This window comes from Strongylocentrotus purpuratus, unplaced genomic scaffold (assembly GCF_000002235.5).
Source record: "Strongylocentrotus purpuratus isolate Spur 01 unplaced genomic scaffold, Spur_5.0 spur5_scaffold_21, whole genome shotgun sequence".
Classification (NCBI taxonomy): Eukaryota; Metazoa; Echinodermata; class Echinoidea; order Camarodonta; family Strongylocentrotidae; genus Strongylocentrotus; species Strongylocentrotus purpuratus.
The window spans coordinates 13151313-13170885 of record NW_022145607.1 but is presented as its reverse complement, the minus strand read 5'-3'; the positions used below and the strand labels follow the sequence as shown (position 1 = coordinate 13170885).

Here is a 19573-nt window from a genome sequence, read left to right as displayed (position 1 = left end):
ACATTGTCCTTACTTATAATCTGTTAGAGTGTATTGTACCTACCTACTGGCATAATTTTGCCCTTTTTGGCCCTTTCTTTATTCTTTACCTGATATCACATCTATTTAGATTAAATATTAATTTTGTGTAATGTCTATGACTGACCAATGTGATAATTTCTCTCCGTGGATATATGTTCTGACTGTTATACATTTTCTGCTTGCATGTTCATTTTATATTGGACTATTTCATATTATTGTATCTTTTATTGTGCATTTACATGTACTATACACATGTGTTGAATTGATCCCCATTATGTTTTAAATGAATATTCTGTGCATTGGAACGAATTTAGCAATCGACTGCATTCACAAATTGCCATGAATAAATAAATAAAACAAGTTGCAATTCAACATTATTTTGTCCACAGAGGTTGCCTTTTCTCGTCATTGTATTCATAATACATGTTCGAATCGAACTAATCAATAATTCAGTTTTAAGCAAAAGCACAAAGTAGAATTTCGCAGAATCTATCTCAACATCCTTGAGAAAAAAAAGTACTGCGAAATATCAAGCCAGTTCTTTAATGTGCTAACAACAAAAACTTATATTTTGGATCTACGCCCAAGCCTACCCAGAAAGTGTTAGTCAGAGAATGTAGGATATGTAGGGACAAAGAGATAGGGGAGAGTAAGATAGAAACGAGAGGGAGAAATTGTGCCAAGGGAGATCTAGATAAATGGAACTATGACCCCGTTCTCACTGACTTCCTAGACTGATCTAGGCTAGATCAGTCCAACTAAGTGTGAACAGACAACCGTCCAAGGAAGCTATCTTCTGGACCGATCCAGAAGATCACTTCGCGAACGGATGTGGTCTTCTAGACTTCTAGTGGGGGCAGAACCTCCGAGAGCTCAGGGGTTTTAGGCATCTAATTACAGTCAGATGAGCATCCAGGGGCCCGCCTTGGGAACCGTTGGTGGGGTCCAGGGGGGCAGAGCCCCCGGAATTTCAGGGGTTTTAAGCATTCAGATGACGGTCTGATGAACATCCAGGGGCGGAGCCCCCGCAAGATCAGGGTTTTTAAGCATTTAATTACGGTCAGATGTGCATATTTTGTTACCTTATATGTGACACTAGCAGGTCTTAAATTGGCGTGGGGTCAAAGGGCGGAGACCCCAGAGGCCGAGGGGTTTTAGGCATTATTAAATTAAGGTCAGATGAGCATCCAAGGGTCATCCTAAGGGCATTTGGTGTGGTCCATGGGGCAGAGCCCCCGGAAGCTCAGAGGTTTTAGGCATTTAATTACATTCAGATGAGCAATCAGTTTGGGGAGAGGGTTTGAGCCCCCCGAGCCCCACCGTTTCGTAGGCCCTGGCACTGACTATGTAGGCTTCTAAATAAGAATATTTTATGCCTGACTGTAAATTTGGGAATTTGTAATTTTTCAACAAACGCATACAAAAGTATAATTTACAAAGAAAAAAGATACACATCCCGGAAAATCATGGCGTTTCAGCAACATTTGTAAATCACTGGTACTGAATTAGAAATAAACCACATTTAAATTTTAGTAGGCGGCACCCCCCCCCCCCCCATTAGTACGCCAGTGACCATGGAAAAATCACGGCCGGGAGACTGGGCGGGCGGAATGTCATATCACAGTTTTGTGTTATTAGGCGAGGGAGCGTAGCGACCTAGTGAGATTTTGCAATTTTGAATTCTGAAATTATGCATTCTAGAAAACCCCAAAGCCAACATGTACATATTTTGAAGAATTACTATTATTATTACGAATACATTTGCTTATTATGCATTTAAGGTTATGACAAGTGTTGTATCGATATATGTTGTGCCCCCCCCCCCCCCTCCCCTCTGTTAGTCGATGCGAAGGTTAAAAATTGTCACGCTAAATTTTGGGGAAAATGGCATCATATAAAATCTAAAAGATACATGATACTTGTAACAAAATGTATAGAAATATGAATACAGAATGGACAAAATTAATATATTACTTTGAAATTTAAAAGTAATATTAGATAATTTGTGTGTACCATTATATGTGCGGATTTTCTGACGATCCCATTCCATGTATAGACGCCCAAAAGATTTTTAAATGGTTTCTATACAATCTATTTCTCAGCATTTGGACATTCTTGTATTGTTAACTTTTTTTTAAACAAGATGATTAAAGTAGCCTTTTCCAAGAGAAAGTTCTAATTTTGTACAGAATTAGGTCCTACAAAATATCATCTAAATTATTCATACCCTTACCAGGTTTTGAAAATTTTAAGTAATTGAAAATTTGATTTGTCCAAATATATATTTCTAGAGAGTATGACATATTAATGCTTACATCTAAAAGTATTCAACAAAGGCCGTAATTCAACCAGTCCACCTTTTATTCGTGTACGTAAGGAGAGAAAAAAAATCAAATTTACAAGGGGTATAAATAATTTAATTGTTAACTGTATGTGACAGATTTTCATTTCTATTCATAATTAACCATTGCTATTTTGACAATAACATATGAAACGTCTAACTATTCAACAGGGCATAAAAAGGGAAACTGAAATACCTTGTCAATGTCATGGTAAAATGTCAATATTTGTCAAGGTAGAGGGGCGGGGCTTTACCTGAGACCAGAGCCGTTGATTAGGAGAGTTTAGCCAAGCACAAAACAAAAAGAATAAATACGCCGTGTTGTGATCTATTGAAACCAAAATGGGCCAAATATGTGAATATATGGCTCTGGCTGAGACAAGAGCCAAGTTAGACACAAGGCGAACATAAATGTAGCTATGGGGTTATTGGATAAACATGGGACGTACACGACCCCTCCCCCAATCAAATGGTCAAAAGAAAGAAAAGGAATGAATTGGAATGAGAGAAAAGAGAGAAATAATAGTATCCTGAAAATGCAAAACGAAAAGAAGTGATACGATCCCCTTACCGTCACTAAAAGGACTATGCTCTCTTGCATCTCATTTTCCTAAACCCCCCCCCCCCCTCCCCCGATTGGCTGGACCCACACTACACTTCTGCTGGCGCATATCCCTTTGTTATGGGTTTGCCCAACAAAGCAACAGTTGCTGTGATGTGTCTTTGTGGGCCCCGTTTTATAGAAAGTTGATATTTATCGTAACTTATTTGCGACTGATATCAATCGCAACTATGTACATAAGATATAGGAGACTGTAAACGTGCGATTGATTTGAGGATTTTATAAGACCGGCCCTGGTATCCAGTTGGGGAAACTTTATGTAAAGATAGCTTTGGTTGAGACTGAATTTGTTAAAATGACTCTTTGAATTTTTATTTATTTATTTTTAAGTTGATGACGCCAAGATTAATTCAAAGGGCAATCGTTTTCTTTTCCTTAGTATATAAAGTTTTGGAAAGATTTATGTAGGTAATTTTGATATTGTAGGCTTAAATTATGACAGCGATGGATGACTGCCAAATTGAATTTTCTTGTTTTGTAGATAACTCTGTTTATTGAAAGAAGGATTGTTTCGACTTTCTTTCATTGTAGGTAAAGATGCAAATGTAAATATGAAATATTTGTCCTTAAAAGTACTTTTTGATGAGAATATATACAATCTTGTACATAAGATTTATTCGTTTATTTCTGCATGATTCGTTTATTTCTGCATGAATACTACATAATAATAACGACTCTTGTGTCATACTGAAGAAAAATAACATTGTTAACACTTGCCTTTGACTTTATTTTGTTTATGTTACAAAAGATCGATCCCCTCTCTCTCTCTCTCTCTCTCTCTCTCTCTCTCTCTTTCTCTCTCTCTCTCTCCTTCTCTCTTTCTCTCTCTCTCCTTCTCTCTTTCTCTCTCTCTCTCTCGCTCTCTCTTTTCTCTCTCTCTCTCTCTCTCTCTCTCTATATATATACATATTATATATATATATATATACTTATTATATATATATATATATCTCCCCCCCCCCTCTCTCTCTCTCTCTCTCTCAAGCTGAATATTTAAAAACAAAACTGATGCACGCATACTGAAGACAAACTTCTCAACTTTGCAGTTGTTATCATTTTTCAATTGATTTGCACATTAGAATTAGTATAAAAAAAGTAAAAAACATACAGGAATGGAGGTCATATAATGTGCTCGTGTCAATATCTATCATCGGATAAAAACATTCTCTGAAGCTGACTGAATCCAGGAAAAAACTATCCTCGAGTTTATATCAAATAGATTAATAGCATGATACAAAACAGAACAACAGATGTATACGTCTAAAAGACCGGTTCCAACTGGCTATTAAAATTCAGCATGTGTTTATCAAGACGAAACGTTGTTAATGAATATTTCCGACAGCTTTGCGAAAATGGGCGATTTCTTAGAGAAATATCATTACTCAAGGGGGCGTCATACCTCAAATGATCTCAAGTGATTCTACAGGTTGTAGCTCTTGAACTAATGCATGCCTACGCAACTTTTTGCGGGTCATATTTTCGGGACATATGATATTAAGTCATATTTAAGTCATATTACTACCATCAGAATGATATGGCGTGATACAAGACGTTAAGAGAAAAAAAAGGGACAACCATGATCCCCTGCTCTAAAAGAAGCTCTTGTGTTAGTGGCACATGTCTGGCTGCCATTATATCCTCTCTTTTTTCAAATTGTTATCCTCTTTAAAAAAAAAATCCTACAAAATTGGGTCAACTATAGTGGACCACGACAAAAAAGGGGAAATTTGGGGTCTCAACCTTCTTGCCCCGACAAAGCCTTCTTAACATCTTTTCTTAGATAGGTATTCACTCGGTCATCGGTGCCGTATATACAATGTAGCGCCATGTTCGGTGAGAACTTCGACGCCGGTGTGACGCGGCCGAGCGATTCGGCTAGACTGCGGGTAAGATGCGGTGAGTTACCGCAGCAAAGGCCGACGTAGTTGATGCCGAGCTCCTCGCATTTGCGACCGAACTTGGCGATGTCGTCTCGGGAACAGAGCAGGCAGTCGAGGTTGAGCGGGAACGCGATCTCATCTGAAGAGGAAATAAATAACATTCTTTAAGAAGGAACTAATGTCTTGGCCACGTCCTTCGTTTGGTGTATTGATGACTTCTGATGTATTGGTGTATTAAAATCATGTCTATATTGCACTTGATCAGGCCTAAGGGGATTTGTATAGTTGTTATATCATTGACATGAATCATGAATTCATTCTTCATGACCGTCTGATTAAAGTTTTAAAAGCTGCTAAAGGTCGTCTAATAAAATTGTCTGGTATTTGTTGTGGTGTAGTGGTGTATGAAATGAAAAAGAATGCAAGTCAATGCAAATGTTATCGCATTATCTATAAACTAAGTCGTATGAGGGCGCTGTCATGCTGCTGGCCCATACTTTTTTGTCTGCTCCTCTTAAAGATAAACTCCAGTACTGGTAAAAAAAAAAAATTAATTCTCACAGAATCAAACGAAACTTACACTGAATGTTCAAGATTACAAATAAATGACATGTGCCAAACAATTTTGGAAGAAAATGTATACTGGCTGAGTAATGAGCATAGAAAGACAAGGAAACCAAGGTAGTACCATCCCCGACACGATGTGTGTTGTCCCATATATAGCTTTCTATGTGAGTGTTTGTTACTTTACCAAGACTCGGTCAAATTTATTATGATTTTGATGACTCCAGAACCTTGCAGTGCACACCAATACTTACATGCTACATGATCAACTGTTTCTGATCCTTTCACACCTTTTCTTTCACAATGCAATCGCATTACCAGTACTAAAGTTTAGCTTTAAACATACACTTTTGTTGATATTTATAACAACATTTTGGATTTTCAGTCGAACCAACGTGTATGTCCTGTTGTATTGTCGTCAGTGATCATTGTGAGTAGTTTTATGTTTTGTTTTGCTGAGTGTTCTGACTGTTTTCAACTTTCTTGTTCATCATGCACCGGCGTTCATATATGAACGCCTATACCAAGTACACGTACTACGTACGCCGAGCTGGATCTCTAGCCATAGTTTGTGGACTACTTCTAGTATCTTTTGTGTTGACAACAACAATGCCCACAGAACACAAAGAGATACGCTACAGTGCAAGTGAATTGATGTTATTACGTAATAATGTGTCTACGTCTAGAGTTCAATTACCCCAAGAAGTGTTGATAAACATTGATCGATTAGGAATAGCACGTAATGATCAACACCGCCGCATGAGGGGTAGGAGAGGCGGTTCGCACATGAGAAGACACATTACTATCGTTAAAACAATACCAAGGCGAAAACATCTTCTAATTCCTTCAAGGAAAGCCAATGTTATCCAGTTGGTTCGAAGTGATAGATACAAAGATCACTTTCCATCGATCCTCCTAACAAACATTAGATCGATGAATAATAAACTTGATGAACTTTATGTAACGGTGCAGGTCAATCAAGCTGACTTAGTAGCCGTGACTGAGACATGGTTTTCGGATAGTAACCCTGCGGAAGCCAACGAAATGAAAGGATACAACCTTCTTCACAAGGACCGAGCTGATAAACGTGGTGGAGGTGTAGCTCTGTATGCTAGAAATGATCTCCATGCAACACCTTTTGGAGCAGAGCTTACACCCAAACACCTTGAAATCCTCTGGGCTAAAGCAAGTCTTCGCAGTTACGTCCGGAACTCTGTAAACCTCTTCATTTGTGTTGTTTATGCACCACCTAACACACCTATGAAGGAAGAGATCATCGACCACGTCATATATATGAGCGACTATATTCGTAACTCTTTCTCTGATGCTGCGACTGTGATCCTTGGTGATTTCAATGATCTAGATACAACCCCGTTTGTGCGACATCTCAATGTCGATCAACTTGTCAAGCAGCCTACTAGACAAAACCGGATACTTGATATGATCTTCACTGACAGGGGAGATTTTTACAAGGAACCTCGGATAACGGCCCCCATCGGACGTTCAGATCACTCTACAGTTTTGTTGTTTCCAGAGATTTCTCGTCCTACACTTACGACCAGATTTAGCTATCGTCCCATGCGCGACTCAGGCATCAGATCCTTTGGTCGTTGGATCACTTCTTATGACTTCAGCTACCTGAATGATATGGAGTCATCCGACGATATGGTCCGATCTCTTCAGAATGTTCTAGATCAGGCATATCGTCAACATTTCCCTCTTGTTGTTCGTAAGCGTTCAGCGAACGACAAACAATGGATCAATGACAAGATAAAAACTGACACCCAGAAGAGACAACGAGCCTTTGAAGGGGTGACTTGGTTTCTTTTAGGAGTATTCGCAATCAGATTCAGCGCGCAATTGTGAAACTGAAGTCTACGTTTTATCGCTCAAAGATCGCAGCGATGAAGAATTCAAATCCTGGCTCCTGGCACCGTCAAATACGCTCTCTTGCTGGTTTGAGTAAACGTACTTCCTACAGTTTTCCAGATGACTTCGGCATGAGCCATTCTCAGCAGGCAAATCATATCAACGACTTCTTTGCAGGTATATGCTCTGAACTACCTGCCCTTGATACCACGACTAGCCCGGCCTACCTACCTGCCAGAAGACCACCACCCGACATTCAACGCTTCAGGGTCTTTCAAGCGCTGAAGAAGCTAAATCCATCTAAAGCTATCCATCCTGAAGATACTCCTGTTCGACTGATCAGAGAATTCGCCCTAGAGCTCTCTGCTCCGTTATCTGCCATCTTCAATTCCATTCTAAAGTCGGGTTCTTTCCCATCGCGTTGGAAATGTTCCGTTGTAACACCGGTACCTAAAACCTACCCAGTTAGAAGCTGTTCCGACTTGAGACCCATATCGATAACTCCGATATTTTCACAAGTGTTTGAAGGTTTCATTTCACTGTATCTGATGAGAGACCTCACACCCCATCTTGACAATCGTCAGTTTGGCAACATTAAAGGCAGTTCAACAACCCACTACTTGGTGAGCTTAGTGGATACAATCCTCAAGGGATTAGATAGGCCTGGCTACTGTGCGTCCCTTTGCACGATAGATTTTTCTAAAGCCTTCGATCGTGTCAACCACAATATAGTGATTCGCAAACTCTTCACGTATGGTGTCAATGAAGCAGTTCTTCAGACCGCGACCAGCTTCTTAACTGATCGCACCCAGGCTGTTAGAGTTGGCTCTTGTATCTCCGAGGAAAGGCATTTAACGTGCGGAGTTCCGCAGGGAACAAAACTAGGCCCGTTGATGTTCCTAGCTCTGGTGAATGATGCCGCACATGATATCGAGCATCATTGGAAATATGTTGACGACCTAAGCCTTCTCGAGATTCGCACGACATCGGCACCACCGAAACTACAGGACCATCTTGACGAATTAGAAAATTGGAGTAAAGACAATGACATGAAATTCAATACCACCAAGAGCAATGCCATGTCTGTCAACTTCACGAAACGTAACATCAACACTCCTTGTTTGCGTCTCAATGATGAGCCTCTGAAAACAACGGAATCCCAGAAAATACTGGGCGTGCACTTACAATCCAATCTCAAGTGGGACAAACAAGTTGGTGATATAGTATCAAGAGCGGGAAAGCGAGTATTTATGATAAGTCGTCTTCGAAAGGCATCCGTCCCAATTTGTGACCTAGTCAACATCTACTCATCCTACATACGTCCTCTTTTGGAGTATTCATCTCCCCTTTGGTCCCCAAGCATCACTGCAAATCAGTACAATGATATTGAGAAAATCCAGAAACGTGTCTGCCGCATCATTATGAAGGACCAGTATGTCTCTTACGACCATGCTCTAGAGCACCTCTCCATCTGTCGTATGTCGGAGCGTCATGAACAACTACTGGATTCCTTTGCCCGTAGTCTGTTGAAATCTCCCCGGCACCGTGATCTTCTCCCTCCCTTACGTAGTGATATGTCCTCTCGTCGCCTACGCTCTTCACATCTTCTCAACACCCCCCTCTGTCGGACTACCCGGTATTATTCCTCAACGATACCCACTATTGTTAGACTGCTTAATTCACCTTAAATCTTTGAACTAAAACTAACAAAGATCGAGTCATCAAAACAATGTATTTGATTATTTTCCCACATGCATTTTCATCTACTGATTGCTACTTTCGTATCTCTTCTTCTATGTGCAATATCAATTAATAACAGAACTTGAGAATTTTTCAATCAATGTGAAGTAGCCTATTTACTTGTTAATATTTATCTTTGTCGATGTCAACATTTCATCTTTATCATTACTATATTTAATTCTTTCAAGGTTTCTTCACTTTATACTCTCTGATGTAATATCAATTTGCCAATTTCGCTGAATTCAGGACCATCACTTTGTTAATATTTATCTTTGTCGATGTCAACATTACATCTTTATAATCACTATATTTAATTCATTCAAGGTTTCTTCACTTTATACTCTCTGATGTAATATTAATTTGCCAATTTCGCTTAATTCAGAAACATCACCTTGCAACCAATATTGAAACTTAGCTTCAATATCTTATCTTTTATCGTATTTTATCTGTATAAACATCTAAATGTTATCCCACCTACGTATCACTGTTGCAATAAACCTGTAAATTGTTAATTATCAATTTTCTATCTCATGTAAAACGAATGACAATTTTATATCATCAATGAAACTGTAAATCGTATTTAAATATACACAATATTTGATAAGTGTTCTATATATTTCAATGTGTTATCAATGCAATGTTATACCATGTACTTTTTACTCTGTAAATTGAACCATTTCAGCTTTTAGCTGCATGTCCAATGATTTTTATCTCAATAAACCAATACAATACAATACAATAAAAACTTATATATATATATATATATATATATATATATGTATATATTTCAGGTACGGTATCGAATTATTTTTCAATGTGTATAGGTTTGTAGGGCAAAAAAATAACGGACTGTCGTTAAAGTAGTTTCACCTGTGGTAGGGTCTTTGAGTGCGTGAAAGTTGGGCATTTCTTCAGTTGTTCGGTATGTTACGGGAACAGCTGCAATGGGAGTCTGTGAAAAAAGAAAAGAAAATACTTTAAGGTACAAAAAGCACTGGAATCGCCATAGGGTCATGGTGATCAGCATTACCCCATAACAAATAATTATAATGATATTGGACTCGTCATTATTTACCGAATCAACATACCAATACCGGGATAGTCACGCTTTAATTCATCACTACCATCTCTTCCCCCCCCCCTCCCCCACCCTCCCGCCACAAACTTCTTCCAGCCTCTCCGTTATGATGATGAACAACTGAACTACCATCATGATAAATGAAAAAGCACCACAAAAGAGTTGCAAACATCTAACGGCAACCGCCCCGGCCTCAATATGGCATTCATTAAACAAAACAGAAAATTAGAATGATCCCCCATAATAATAATGTGTATTTTAATAAATAATTTGTTTTTCTTCGATTTTAACAAAATTGTTAGTTGTTTTGAGGGGGGTTGTCAGATTTGCTTCGGAGTTGTGCCCCCCCCCCCCCTCCCCCTTGACGGAATCCTGGGCCTTTCCCTGGATTCATGTCAAGATTTTTAAGACTTCAAATTGCCGTTCATTGTGAATATTCTTTAGGTTTTACAGACGTGTAGTAATTAGATACGAATTGATATGAATAACACTAACCTTAAAACCGGCACTCTTTATTTTTTCGAGGAGCTGCAACATGGTCGCTGGTCCCCTGGAGCAGTTGAGTCCCATCACATCGGCTCCAGCCGCCTCCAGCCGCCTGAAGCATTCTATCAGGTCTACTCCATCTAGCGAAGACAGGCTCATCTGGCAGGCAGCGAGTGTGATGACTGCCGGTAGGCCTAGAATGTGTAAACAAAAACTATCGATGGTAAATTTGATCGCTATGATTTGTTTCCAGTGTCCCTATTTTCCTTCAAAGGGACTTGGCCACGTTGTTCAGATGAGAGAAAATGGTGCTAAGGTAGTGACTTCAATGCTAGATGTACAATAAAGATAATCTGAAAGTTTGAGTGAAATCGGACAATTATTGATGATAAAAATTATTCTGATAGATTTTTGAATTCTCCCAACTATAATATTATAATTCAATTTAACATTTTAGGTGAATGTAAATTGTCACAAAGCACTGAATTTGCTTTATATACCATTCCAAACATTTAAATGTTGAAAGATTTTTATAAGCCTGTTTTATGTCTTATTTTCATGGGAAAACGGTTGGGACAGTTTACTATTAGAGGGTGTTGCACAGAGACGCCTTCAAAGCAAACCATAAATATCTTTGTGGTTTGAGAATTTTGTTCAGGATTCTTTGTATGTTAGAGGGTTTGTGCAGTAGAAGGAATATAATAAGTAAAATTTCATACAGTTTTTTCATTAACCTTCAACAATGTTACCGATTCACTTTAAAGAGAACGCCATCCCTCACTTTTTCATCCCAACTGTGAATACAAAACGAACGAAACGTCATAGTATGCCATTCAAGTTGCTACATTCTTGACTTCGAGAATGACATTTACACACTACAATGTCATTGATAATTCTGAAGTGACCGAAGTTTAACCCCTCCTCTCTCTCTCTCTCTCTCTCTCTCTCTCTCTCTCTCTCAATTCCGCCAAACAGACTTATGTTTAATGTCCAAACAAAAGATAGATAAGGCGGGTTCAAGCATGGAGTATACTTAGGTCCAATGTTCAAGAACCGTTCTATATTTCAGATAAAGATCTATGGCGGATTCATTTTATAACCAGAAAACACACCTACTTTGATATATATTTAGTTACATGTAATGGCGTTTAATGATCTATTTTGTAATTTATCTAACAATTATAGTAACTCAAAAATACATGTTGGAAAAGTCTGGTTTAAACACTAGCGGAAATAAGAAAAAGGCAACAGAGGGGTGGAGTACGAGAGGGGAAGAGGGGAAGAAGAGAAGAGGGAGAAAGGAAAGACCGAGGGAATGGATGGTGACAGAGGGAGAGAGAGAGGGAGGAGAAAGAAAGAGATAGAGATAAAAAAAAAAATAATAATAATAATAGAGAAAGGAGGGGAGGGGATAGCCGAAAGAAGAGGTAAGCGAGTACATTACTGAGAGTGAAAGAGAAGGGAGAGGGGGCTAAGAGAAGAAAGAATTTGAGGTAGAAAACGTTTATAGTCGTAAAGAGAGAACAGAAAAACAGTGGTTATTCAATAGCACTGTCCATCTCCTTCTTAGTCTTACCGCTTCCAAATTCTTTAATGGCCTCCAAGGCAATCATGGCTTCCTCCAAGATACCAAAAGTCTCTGCTACGATGAAGTCCGCCCCCTCTTCCACAGCCCATAATACTTGCTCCTACCAGGAGAGAAGAGCGAGTGGAAGCGGGAGAAAGAAAAAGAGGATAAACATAGGATGGCAGAAAGAGACAGAAGACGACAGAGAAGGAAAGCGGAATTGTATGCAAAATTTAGAGGCGGGATGGATGGGGAAAAGACGAAAATAGAAATTAAGACGAAGTGGAGACAAATTACTCAAAGAGACAGTTTGTGAAAGAAATAACATATATAGAGCTTATATTAAGTATTACTGTACATAAGGCCTACGAAACCATAATTATATTTCCATCGATGAAATGAATGTACAGTAATATTTTGTTTCTAGATCGAACACAGTTTGATGTTGTAATAATCATAGTATATACAGGACGATCGCAGCTACTTTCGAAATACGCTAATACCAACCTAAGGCAATTTCAAAGGCCTTTTACGTCACCATTTGACATGTGCGAATATTACAATGACATATTACGTAACCGGAACATGATTTGTACAGGTCTATAGAACATACAAGAGGATAATTATTCAAGTTGCCCTTGAGTTGATTTTTCGAAAGTAGTTTCCATCGTATTAAACATCGCAAAGAAACTATTTTGCCCATTTGCTTTTGTCTAGTCGACCAGCCAGAGGGGCGTCATGACAATATAATGATGGGAGAATGTTGAGACATTATAAAATCTTGATCCAGTAAAGAGGTCCCCTCCCCCTTTCACCTCAGCGATTGTCAACCCTGATAAAAACTCTGTATGACCAAGAAGTTACTAGCTAGTAACTTCTTGGTATGACGAAGGACCTCATTAAAACGCCGTTTACGGGGCATATGATTACGTAGTACAATTTACAAAATTATCATTTGAAAAAAGAAAGAAAAAAAAATTATTTTTTTTTAACTGAAGGGTAAACCTACTTTGAACATATTTTTGACTGTCTCCCTGCAACTAGGAACCTTAGGATCGAAAGCGTTGGTATTGCAGATATCACCAGCGACCAGGGTACCGGTCTTATCGGCGACCTCTCGGGCAAGTCGTAGGGCAGTACGGTTCATCGCTTCGATGTCTTTCTCACGATCGATGAGCGCGAGTTTCTCACGATGGGCGTAATACTGAAATACATGAATATAGATATTTCAGATAATTTTTTACTTAAACTCATTTGCACATTTTATTTTGAACGAGATTATGTTGCCATAGGTCATACATGCTCCTGCTACTATTTATCCGCGACAATTTCCTATACACTCTAGCTTATGCTACGGTCACAAATGTTCGTACGAACGATATTTTCGTACGAATCTCTCTGTTTTTCCATTGTCTTCCCGAATTTCCATTGTCTGAAAATCATTCGTACGGCGTTCGTAGCAGTTCGTAATGGCATTTGTGACCGAGGCTTTACCTACAATTCTAAACTCTGACCCTCTTACATATTTTCTATTTCTCTCTCTCACTCTCTCTCTCTCTCTCTCTTTCTTTTTATCTCTCCCTCCCCCCCCCCTCTCTCTCTCTCTCTCTCTCTCTCATATATACACAGTCAAACCTGTATATAGCGACCGCCCAAGGGAAACACAAAAAGTGGTCTTTGAAGACAGGTGGTCTTTGTAGACAGGTTCCGCTAATACATGTATCAATGAGAAATTATTTTCAAGGGAAACAAAAAATGTGTTCGTCGTCTTTGTAGACATGTGGTCACTAGGGTCACTAGTTTGACTGTAAATAATATCTCTGTATTTTTGCAAAGCTAATTCATCTCCTTCCGTCAAAACATCCAGGTCAGGGTTATAAGTCCTCGTCCACTTCCGCGATGTTACAACATAATATAGAAACTAAGAACGATGAAAACTTCATGGAAGAAGTAATACCGTGAAAGCCATGACGACATCGCTGCCTGCTTTGACGAACTCCTCATAGGTTTGCTTGACGAACTCGGGATGGTCGAGAACGACCTCGGGTACGAACGGACCAGCTTTTACGTAGCACCGCCTCTCGAAGAGGAAGATGTACCCCTCAGCGCAAATCACCTTCTCACCCGCCCGTAGGCGCTCCATTAATCCTTAAATGATGGCACAAAAAAACAAGAGTAGATATGTTTTCATGGATTAAAACATAATGTAACACTCGCTAATTTAGGGAAATAGGGAGCAGTGTCTTGGATCACATAAAGAGAAAATATTAAAAATCATATCCCTGATGTTTTTTTTTTTGCAATGCGGGTATATATAGCAATTTGTATTTTTTTTCGTTTTGAGGTTGACCTTTGGCTTTGTAGGTGCCCCTTTGTTTAATCGCCTTTTATCTCGATGCCCCCCCCCCCCTCCCCACTCTGAAAACACTCCGTTGTCCCTGATTATAAGACGATACTTTACCAAATGTAATGGTTTAATACAATATTTGCTATCTTATAAGACAGGGCCCTAATAATAAATGAGTTGGACTGTACGGGGGGGGAATCTTGCATGCATTCGTGTTCAGTTTTCAAATAAAAATAGATTCTTCTAATAATCAGCCCCTTATCAATATTTTACGGGCTACATAAAAATATATGCGTGATATAGCGTAACAAAGTGGTTGGCGAGATCCACTAATACACCTTTTGTTTTACTTTGTCTTGACTTTTCTGCAATCAACTCTGAAGTGAGGCAAGTCAATTTAAGCGTGATAAATTAATTCATTTTATTATCGGTCTTTTGAATAGCTATTAAAGTTAATGCGTTCTTCACGCGTTTAAAGCAGCCGTTATCACAAAATATGATTTCTCACTACGTACGAAGAGTTAAAACTAAATGGGCATGTGCCATGTTCTTCACATTCTAATGGGTACATTTTGAAATTCTAATCATCGAATCGCCTTCACAATGAAATGACCTAATTAACGGGGTGGTTGTTCTCATTATTTAAAAGTGAGTACTTCATTCTCAGATTTCAGATTTTTCATCCAAAGTTTTCATTTTTGTATAACCGATTAATGTTCTATAGTATTTAGTTAAAAATTTAAAAGCCCGAATCATTCGATATAGCGCACTATAAACCTCGATATGCCAAGCCTATGGGCCGATACAAATATTTTGTAATATTTAGGTGAAGGGATCATAAGCACCAAGCAATACGCTCACAGAAATGATAACCAAAATTAAGGTCAAAGGTGTGTGCGCAAGCATAATTGTTTTGTACTGTATGTCGTATATACAGCAGTTACTGCACACATATGGTTTTCGGTCTCGAGTGCATTTCATACTCGATGGTCTTTTATTTGGTCGACTGGGCTAGCGCTGTACTCGTTATACTGGGCCTGTCCACTACTGTAACGTAATACTACACTGTACATTATGCTAACAACTACACATCAATATTATTATACTCTCAGCGTGTAACTTACCTTTGACTTTCCTGGACATACTGCACTTTTATAGCCGTGTGTTCGTAGTCGCTTGCTTGAATGAATTAGTATGAATAACTCGCATCGAACCGCACCAGGCAATGTTAATGGGCTATTAATCTTGACCAAGGTCTAACTCTGATTAGTACTTATTTTGGATTGGACAAATATATATCCGCAGGTCAGTAATCAAGACCTTGGTAAGGATTAATAGCCCATTAAGCAGAAGAAGGCATGGAAGGGGGGCTTTCATCGAAAGGGTGCGGTGCGGCGCGGTGTGGTGTGCTCAACGCACCCATTCGATAAAAGAGGGGGGGGGGGGGTTTCTCGAAAGGGTGCGTTGAGAGCGGAATACCGTTTTAACACACCCTTTCGATAAAAGCGGGGGGGGGGCTTTTCTCGAAAGGGTGCGTCGACTAGTCTTTCGCATCAGTCGTTTAAAATGAGGATCTGGGACAGAAGGTAATAGTTGCCAATTTAAGTATATCGAAAATGTATTAAATAAAATGGAATGGTCTTGATTACAGAGTGGTCTCTTTCGTTATTACTATGTTGATGGGGGAGACAGAAAGAAGGAAAAAAGGGAAAGGGAAAGGGAAGATAAAGGAAAGAAAGAAGAATAAGAAGAAAAGAGGGAAACAGGGGGGGCGAAGGGCTCTTGCTTCCTCGTCTTCCCTCCCCCGCCAAAAAATAAATAGAAGGGAAAGGGAAAGGGAAAGAAAATATAAAAGGGAAGAAAGAAGAGGAAGAAGGAAAGAGGGAAACGGGGAAGGGCGAAAGGCTCTTACTTACCCCCCCCCCCCCTCCCGCCAAAGAAATAAATAAGAGAGAGAAGGGAGAGGGAAAGAAAATCTAAAAGGAAAGAAAGAAGAGGAAAAATAATAAGAAGAAAAGAGGGAAATGGGGGCGAAGGGCTCTTGCCCCCCCCCCCCCCGCCAAAAAATAAATAAGAGAGAGAGAGAGAGAGAGAGAGAGAGAGATTGGAAAGCGAAAGGGAAAGAGAAGATAAAAGGAAAGAAAGAAGAGGAAAAAGGAAAGAAGAAAAGTTGGAAACGGGGGCGAAGGGCTCTTGCCCTCCCCCCCCCCCCGCCAAAAATAAATAAGAGAGAGAGAGAGAGAGAGAGAGAGAGAGAGAGAGAGAAGGGAGAGGGAAAGAAAATATAAACGGAAAGAAAGAAGAGGAAAAAGAATAAGAAAAGAGGGAAACGGGGGCGAAGGGCTCTTGCCTCCTCCCTCCCCCCTCCGCCAAAAAATAAATAAGGGAGAGAGAGAGAGAGAGAAGGAAAGGAAAAGAGAAGTAATAAGGAAAGAAATAAGAGAAAAAAGCATTTGTGTCCTGCCAGTGTCACAAATAGATATAAAAATATGCTCATCTGACGATAATTTGATGTATAAAACCCCTTACCTTCTTGGGGCTCAGCCCCTTGGATCCAACACCAATTTGTGTCCTGCCAGTGTCACAAATAGATATAAAAATATGCTCATCTGACCGTTATTTATTGCCCAAAACCCCTGAGCTTCCGGGGGCTCCACCCCCTTGACCCCACGCCAATTCGTGACCCCTGTGTCACAAATAAGGTATAAAATAATAATAATTTAATGTACAAAACTCCTGAGCTTCTGGGGGCTCCGCCCCCTGGACCCAACACCAAATTGTGTCCTGCCACTGTCACAAATAAGGTATAAAATTATGCTCATCCGACATTAATTTTGATGTTTAATACCCCTGAGCTTCTGAGGGCTCCGCCCTGTGAAGAAAACGTGTAAAAAAACACGTTAATTTACCGTTTTGGGGAGATAGGCCCCCCCCCCTCCCTGGCGTTCAAGGGTGGGGGGAACGATTTTTCAAATTTTCGAGGGCCCCTAAAAAAGATTAGTGCTCTCTAGTAATTTCGCGACTACTCCGGAACCGCGGCAGATATAAAGTTTTTCTTTCATGACTTTTTTCTTTCGAGTCTTACGCATCTTTTGAAACATTTTTTTTGTTGAAAATTGGACGTATAGTTGCGGAGTTACGTGACCTTTTGTTTTTGCATGTCAGCCCTAAAAATCGCTCATTTTTGTGATTTATGTACCAAACATATGGAAATACCATTTATTCTTTTAAAAAAAGAGAAAACATTGGTTATTTGGTCTTGTTTCCAAGTTAATGTGTTTGTTTTTGGGTCAAAATAGTTGAATTGTGGTTAGAAATGAAATAAAACAACAAAAACAATATAATACATAAATACAAATTATCAAAACTAGAGATAACATAGGGATAAACTGGCTCTTCCAACTTTGTTGTCAAATTATTATTATTCTAACGAATATATGTAGTGAAAAAAACGCTTGAATATGAATTATATATGATTTATGGGTAAAAATGTGAATTCTCTGACCTTGTTTGCATAAATTACCATAAATATGCAAATGAGTGAATTTTTCAAAAAATTGAAATTACCATAGTTCTTTATACACTTCACGTGACATTCATGCACATTTTCGCGGCGATCGGCTGTGAAACGGCCGAGATCTTACCCCCCCCCCCCCCACCCTCAAGTCTACTCCAATCACATTGAAAAAGGTATGACTTAAATCATCTCTCTCATCATTATAGCGCTATAGTATTCATGTTTTTAATATTATTTATTATCCTTCCATTAAACAAGTTCATAGAGAAAATAGTTATCTCTCTGCAACATTAAAAAAGAATCTTCATTAATATGTCTTAATTTGTATTGATAGCCTTGTGGTCGCCAACAGTGGCGTGGGTAGGGGCGTCTCCAAAGGGGGGTGTGAGGGTGCGACACCCCCCCCCCCCCACCTGTCAGGATATTGTCGGTAAAATTGCGCTGCCGTCGGGGAAAAAAGAGAAAGGGGGAGGGGAAAAAAGAGAGGGAAAGGAAAAAGAAAAAGAAAGAAAAACGAAAAAGAGGGAGAATAGGAAAGAAAGGACAAGAAAGAAAAAAAAGGAGGCAAGAGCCCTTTGCCCCCGTTTCCCTCTTTTCTTCTTCCTCTTCTTTCTTTCCTTTTATATTTTCTTTCCCTCTCCCTTCCCTCTCCCTCTCTTATTTATTTTTGGCGGGAGGGGGGGGGGAGGTAAGAGCCTTTTGCCCTTCCCCCGTTTCCCTCTTTTCTTATTCATTTTCCTCTTCTTTCTTTCCTTTTATATTTTCTTTCCCTCTCCCTTCCCTCTCCCTCTCTTATTTATTTTTTTGGCGGGGGGGGGGGGGGACGCAAGAGCCCTTCGCCCCCGTTTCCCTCTTTTCTTCTTCTTCTTCTTTCTTTCCTTTTATCTTCTCTTTCCCTTTCCCTTTCCCTTCTCTCTCTATCTCTTATTTATTTTTTGGCGGGGGGTGGGGAGAGAGGAGGCAAGAGCCCTTCGCCCTTCCCCCCGTTTCCCTCTTTTCTTCTTATTCTTCTTTCTTTCCTTTTATCTTCCCTTTCCCTTTCCCTTTTTTTCCTTCTCTCTGTCTCCCCATCAACATAGTAATAACGAAAGAGACCACTCTGTAATCACGACGGCGTAAATATTCATAATTGAATGACACACGCCCTTAAAACTAAAACAACAACAACAACCATTCCATTCTATTTAATACATTTTCGATATACTTAAATTGGCAACTATTACCTTCTGTCCCAGATCCTCATTTTAAACGACTGATGCGAAAGACTAGTCGACGCACCCTTTCGAGAAAAGCTACCCCGCTTTTATCGAAAGGGTGTGTTAAAACGGTGCTCCGCTCTCAACGCACCCTTTCGAGAAAAGCCCCCCCCCCCTCTTTTATCGAATGGGTGCGTTAAGCACACCACACCGCGCCGCACCGCACCGCACCCTTTCGATGAAAACCGGAAAGGGGATGGGGGGCAAAAACTAAGGTATGTGTTCAGTGATTATACATAGTTATACACAATTCTCGTGATTTGGGAGGGCCGTTCGGAGGTACAT

At 39.6% G+C, this 19573-nt stretch overlaps 1 protein-coding gene across 1 annotated transcript; it reads right to left on the bottom strand.

The window, feature by feature from the left end:
- Positions 1–4023: 4023 nt before the first annotated feature.
- On the bottom strand, positions 4024–15821 carry LOC580174 (betaine--homocysteine S-methyltransferase 1). Its single transcript, XM_011675513.2, has 7 exons — positions 15640–15821; positions 14126–14316; positions 13178–13372; positions 12178–12289; positions 10611–10795; positions 9908–9989; positions 4024–5003 (listed from the first exon to the last, which is right to left on the bottom strand). Exons 1-7 carry the CDS (start codon positions 15656–15658, stop codon positions 4720–4722), a joined length of 1068 nt encoding a protein of 355 aa, XP_011673815.2. The 5' UTR covers positions 15659–15821; the 3' UTR covers positions 4024–4719.
- Between the last annotated feature and the right edge of the window lie 3752 nt (positions 15822–19573).